This window comes from Brachycentrus maculatus, unplaced genomic scaffold (genome assembly GCF_059751285.1).
Source record: "Brachycentrus maculatus isolate JH-2025_06_01 unplaced genomic scaffold, ASM5975128v1 h1tg000263l, whole genome shotgun sequence".
In the NCBI taxonomy this organism is placed as follows: domain Eukaryota; kingdom Metazoa; phylum Arthropoda; class Insecta; order Trichoptera; family Brachycentridae; genus Brachycentrus; species Brachycentrus maculatus.
Genome location: NW_028281014.1, coordinates 903,933 through 909,378, shown reverse-complemented (window position 1 = coordinate 909,378; position 5,446 = coordinate 903,933). Strand labels below are relative to the sequence as shown.

Genomic DNA, 5,446 nt, shown 5'->3' with positions numbered 1-5,446 from the left:
CCACGTTCATGCATCTCCTCATACATACCCGCCGATTGTTACGAATCCTAACCTGACCACTTTCAAGTATTTGGCATACCTGATCGTGCCATGTTTTTCTTGGTCTTTCTCGGCATAAATTTGTTTTACCGTTCTTTCCTCACTCATTCGTTCTACATGTCCAAACCATCTCATCACACCTCTCTTAATTTTATCGATAATGCTTATCTTAGCTTTGCATTCCTTCCTTATTTCACTATTCGCACATCTATCATACATCGTTTTGTCGCACATTCTTCTGAGAGATCGCATTTCGACTGCATTCAGTCTACTTTCATCCTTATTTTGCCAACTCCATGTTTCACTTCCATACATTAGAGTTGGAACCAGGACTCCGTTGTGCACTCCCAGTTTAGCTTCCGCTGAACTAGCTTGTCTCAAGTAATAATGTAAAAAATAACTCCTAATTGGAGATTATCTAGATTTGTGAAGTATTTGGACATACTCATAATGTTGTAAATTAAGTATTTTTTAATTGCTTATCAATTATAACTTATTTCGATTTCGTTTATTAAAATTTAGTTCAATTGTTTTAAAACAAATAAATTCACTAAACAAATTTTTACATTCATAAACAAAAACATGAAAAAATCAATTTCAGGTTTTGTTGGTAACTGAAGAAAATATTATTTCGCAATATTACAAAAAAAAACTAAAGTCAAAAAAATATACAGAAAGAACAAGAAAATGCTTTTATTGGTAAAAATGTTTTTTGGGTGGAGTTTACTTGAATAATTCGACCATTTAATAATAAAATTAAGTATAATATTTATTAGAATTACTACGAGAGGTGCATTAAAAAAGTGGTTGATACATTTAACAATAAATTATTTTCAAGTTCTCGGCCACAAGAACGAACAGCAACGCCTTACAAATTGCACATTACAATTGTACGATTCGTCCCAAGGTTGTCCTTTAATATTCAACATCTGACGTGTCCTTAGCTGAAAATTTGCACATAATTTAAACAAATTTCGTCATGTACTAAATATGTAACTTAATGCACTTTAGCCTGCATAATTTAAAGTATTGTGTTCCTTAAAAAATATTGTGCACACAATAATAAATTATTATTGGCTTTAATCAGTACCACCTTTTAAAATAAGAATTTTTAACAAGAAATAGAACTAAATAAAAAATAAAATATATATCATCCTGATAATGTCGGTTACGACGAAACCATGTCACTGGCCAAATAAAATTAATGTGGAGAAAACTATTAAGTTGTTGTTATATTATTCCGAGCGATACAAAAAGTAAAATACAATGGTTACACCGTCTTAGACGTTTAAATGTAAAAACATTCAACGACATTAAGGAGGGAAAATATGTATAGTAAATAACTCATTCCTTTTTACGTGTTTCCAAATTATTTCAAAATATGTCGGTTATATGATAACTTTAGTATAGTACACGAATTGTATGGTATATTTCCCTGAAACTTGATCACCATTTTAATATCAGGGAACTAAATTATATGTAAATAAATAAGTAATATACGTACGGTTAGCATGTATCTATGTATGTATATCCGAACGAACGAGTACCCATATGCGTAAAAAAAAGAAACGTGTTTTTGTCCTGCTTTTACTAGACTATATCCGCGTATATAAGGTGGACAATATCGCTCAGTCAGCATCAGTTGTAGTTCAGCAATCCTCGAGTACAATGGCATTCAAGGTAGGTGTCCTGTGGTTGCGACGCAATCAGTTGAACGGTAGGCGTGTGGTAATTGGTAACTAACGAATAGTTTTGTTTCAGTTGGCAGTCCTGTTGGCGCTCGTGGCTGTGGCCCGCGCTGGATTGGTGGCCCCCCTGGCCTCCGCGGAGTACGACCCCCATCCACAGTACAGCTACGCCTACGACGTGCAGGACTCCCTGACCGGGGACAACAAGAGCCAGCACGAGACCCGCAACGGGGACATAGTGCAGGGCCAGTACTCGCTGGTGGACTCCGACGGAACCCGCCGCACCGTGGACTACGCCGCCGATCCCGTCAACGGCTTCAACGCCGTAGTGCGCAAGGACCCCCTGGTGCACGCCGCCCCCGTCGTGGCCGCCGCCCCCGCCGTCACCGTGGCCCGCGCCGCTGCGCCCCTGGCTTACTCCGCCCCCCTGGCCGCCTACTCGGGCGCTCCCCTGGCCCACTCCGGCGCCCCCCTGGCCTACTCCAGCGCCCCCCTGGCATACTCCGGCGCCCCCCTGGCCGCCTACTCGGGAGCCCCCCTGGCCTACTCCTCGCCTCTGGCTTACTCCTCGCCCCTGGCCTACTCCGCCCCCCTTGCCTACTCTGCGCCCATCGCCTACTCCGGCCACAACTACGCCTATGCTTACTAAACTCAAACTCTGTAAAAAATTTAATCGACTTATTTATTTGTTCCTAAAATCGAAATGTTGATTTGTATTTAAAATAAAGGTTTGATTATTAAAACAAATTCATCCAATTGCACATTGATTTTTTACATATAGTTTAATATACCCATCACCCTATTTTAATATAACGCTGCATGGTGTTCAATTGTGAGATTTTAACGAAAGCTTGTTTTTATGAATTTTATGGAAATCAAAAAACGGTATTTATAACATTACTAATTTGTCACAAGAATATTACCAAATACTTAATGTGTCAAAAGTTTGTATTATCTCAATTATTATATAAATATCAACTTTACGGCTCCGGGCAAAATCTCTATCTTTATAAAATGTTATAAATAACATTTTTGCAGTTCATGAAAGATGATATAAATTAAAATTGTATTTTTGAAGCGGCACTTTTGTCACTTTGTAAAATCCAAAATACTACATGGAAATATTGTTTAACTATTTGCTTTAGCCATGTTTTTAAATAAAGCAAACATTCCAAGAAATGTTTGGTTAATTAAAGCTTTTTCTAAGATAAGCACTGATTTTGCTACCCAACTTATGAAAATTTTCAACCCAACTTCAGCACAATAACATTATAACGTTACTACATAAATCTATCAAATGTACTGTTTTATAGATTTATATAGTAATAATTAACCATATTTTTGTTACATTAGCAAACATCGAAATTTGCATTACAGTGCAAAACTTTCCTGTAATTCATACCTGAAAATATCTTTACAAGGAAATGAAACTTTAAAGATGATTGGTGCTCTAAGCTTATGATAGACGAGTATGTAACTTTAACTAGAAATGATAATTCATTTGTAGTTAAAGTTATAACATACTCGTCTAACATAAGCTTAGCGCACCAGTCATCTTTCAAGTTTCATTTACTTGTAAAATTATTTTCAGGTATGAATTACGGGAAAGTTTTGCCTGAAAAATTATAAAGGGCTAAATATATTATATTCTTGTTTTCAACGGCATTATTGGTTTGAACGTTCATTCATATTGATATTATGTGACACAGTATTTCTAGCGCCATCAGAGTTGATCTAACAGACACAACTCCAGTGTTCGTATTGCATATCCATATATAAGCCTAAGGGACGAGTGTTGGGCTTTATTGTTCTTCAACTTCAACAACGTTCCAGTCAATGCTGATGGCGATAGGTAATATTTCTTGATAGTTAACCCTTTCCGGTCCCCCAAAATTAAAAAAAAAACTAGGTAGACAGTTACATTCCAATTTAAAAAAAAATATTTTGTCCTCTGCTCCACATAATGTTGTAGTAGATACGAGTGACAAAAATATAAGCTTGGAATTTAAATAAATAATAAATTAATGACGAAAAAAATGTCGAATTACATCCGACATGGGACCTAAGAGGAAAAAATCGATGTCGAATGAGATTCGACATTGGACCAGTAAGGGTTGATACCGTGAAGGGATGATGAAAGATGATCGACCTTGTATTTCCTGTGTTATACTTTAGTTTCCTAAATAAATTATAAATGTGATATTTACTAAACTGTTTTAATTTATTATGCGAACCCCCTTTTTTAGATGGGACTTGCATTAATTACATTTTTTATTATTTATTTTATTTTAGTATTTTATTTTATTATTTATTATGTATAAGGTTTATAGATCAATTAGTGGATTGCATTTCAAATTGCTAAGAAAACATTTATTTTATTTTAATCTGTGTTAGGAACAGCCTATGACGGTCGTCAGCCCCGTAAATGCCCAGACTTCCATATTCTTCTTCATCTTTGATGAGATGTCAAAAAATAATAGGAACAGAAGGATAACCTAGTATGGGACAACCGGGAGCATATCTGCCTTTGCACATTGGTGGGAGGAAACCACGTAAAATTCCTCATATTTGACCCCTTAGATTCAAAGAAACTTGTCTCAAATTTGAATGTCTCTAATATAGGTAAGGAACCTTTAACCTTACATTTTAATTTATGTATTAATTTTAAATCAAACACAGATTTTTGAGTCTACTAAGTATTACTTGTATTTTACTAACAAAAACACATGGATTGGAATATAGAAACAATTGTCACAATATTATTTTTTATGTGTTTTTGTTAATAAAATACAATTTAGTAGACTCAAATAATCTGTGTTTGATTTAAAATTAATACATAAATTAAAATGGAGTTCTACAAATTAAACGCCAAATCAATAAATACCTTACATTTTGTTTGATTTTTGTTATAAGTAGAAATGTAATTTTAATGTTTTTATGTTGATGATAGAATTTATAGTAACTTCCGATAATAATACAAAGTTTTCCGTGCCTCTTTGTTTAATTGGGTACATCCCAATAACTTCATTTGCACACTTTTTTTTAAAACTTGCTCTCTCATATTTAGTTTACTACTCTAAGCTGTTAATAAATAAATATATAGGGTGGTCCTTATGGAAAAAGCAGGAAGGAATTGTTAATACTTTACAAGTGTAAGTGCGTCATATCAATGCACTAATATACGTTATTTAACGAATATAATTGGTAAAAAATAGGAAATTTGCTAACCTTCTTTTTCTTATCTATATCCGCACCCAGTGGTGCATAGGGCACTGCATCATATCAACGCAGTGTTATCTTGATCGCTATTTGCATGAATACAAGGTGATCAGCCGTACCCTTGTGTGTTTTTACTAAAAATCAACAACCGAAATAAAGCTGTTCAAAATAAAGCAAACAAAATATTCTTTACGGTGATAAGTAATGATGTGCCTATCAGTACCTACCCACAATTTATGCACCACGGCCGTAATAGGAGTTCTGATTTTCCTGATACCTACCGCTAGCTTTTTCTAGATACGTCTTTGTGTAAACTCGAATACGTGTTTCAATCTATCGACTAAACGTCATATCCGTCCCGTGATCTCCATGTTACGAAACTATATTTTACACTTTTGGTTCCAATCGTTTGCAAGTTGCATAAAAAGCAAATGTTTGAAACATTTTTATATTTTAGTAAATATATGAAAGCTCGATATTGTCACAATAAAAAATAAATA

The 5,446-nt window shown here is 34.7% G+C and overlaps 1 protein-coding gene across 1 annotated transcript; it reads left to right on the top strand.

The window, feature by feature from the left end:
- Window positions 1-1,676: 1,676 nt before the first annotated feature.
- Window positions 1,677-2,486, top strand: LOC148305715 (larval cuticle protein A3A-like). Its single transcript, XM_088266156.1, has 2 exons — window positions 1,677-1,719; window positions 1,801-2,486. Exons 1-2 carry the CDS (start codon window positions 1,708-1,710, stop codon window positions 2,374-2,376), a joined length of 588 nt encoding a protein of 195 aa, XP_088122282.1. The 5' UTR covers window positions 1,677-1,707; the 3' UTR covers window positions 2,377-2,486.
- The last annotated feature ends 2,960 nt before the right edge of the window (window positions 2,487-5,446 follow it).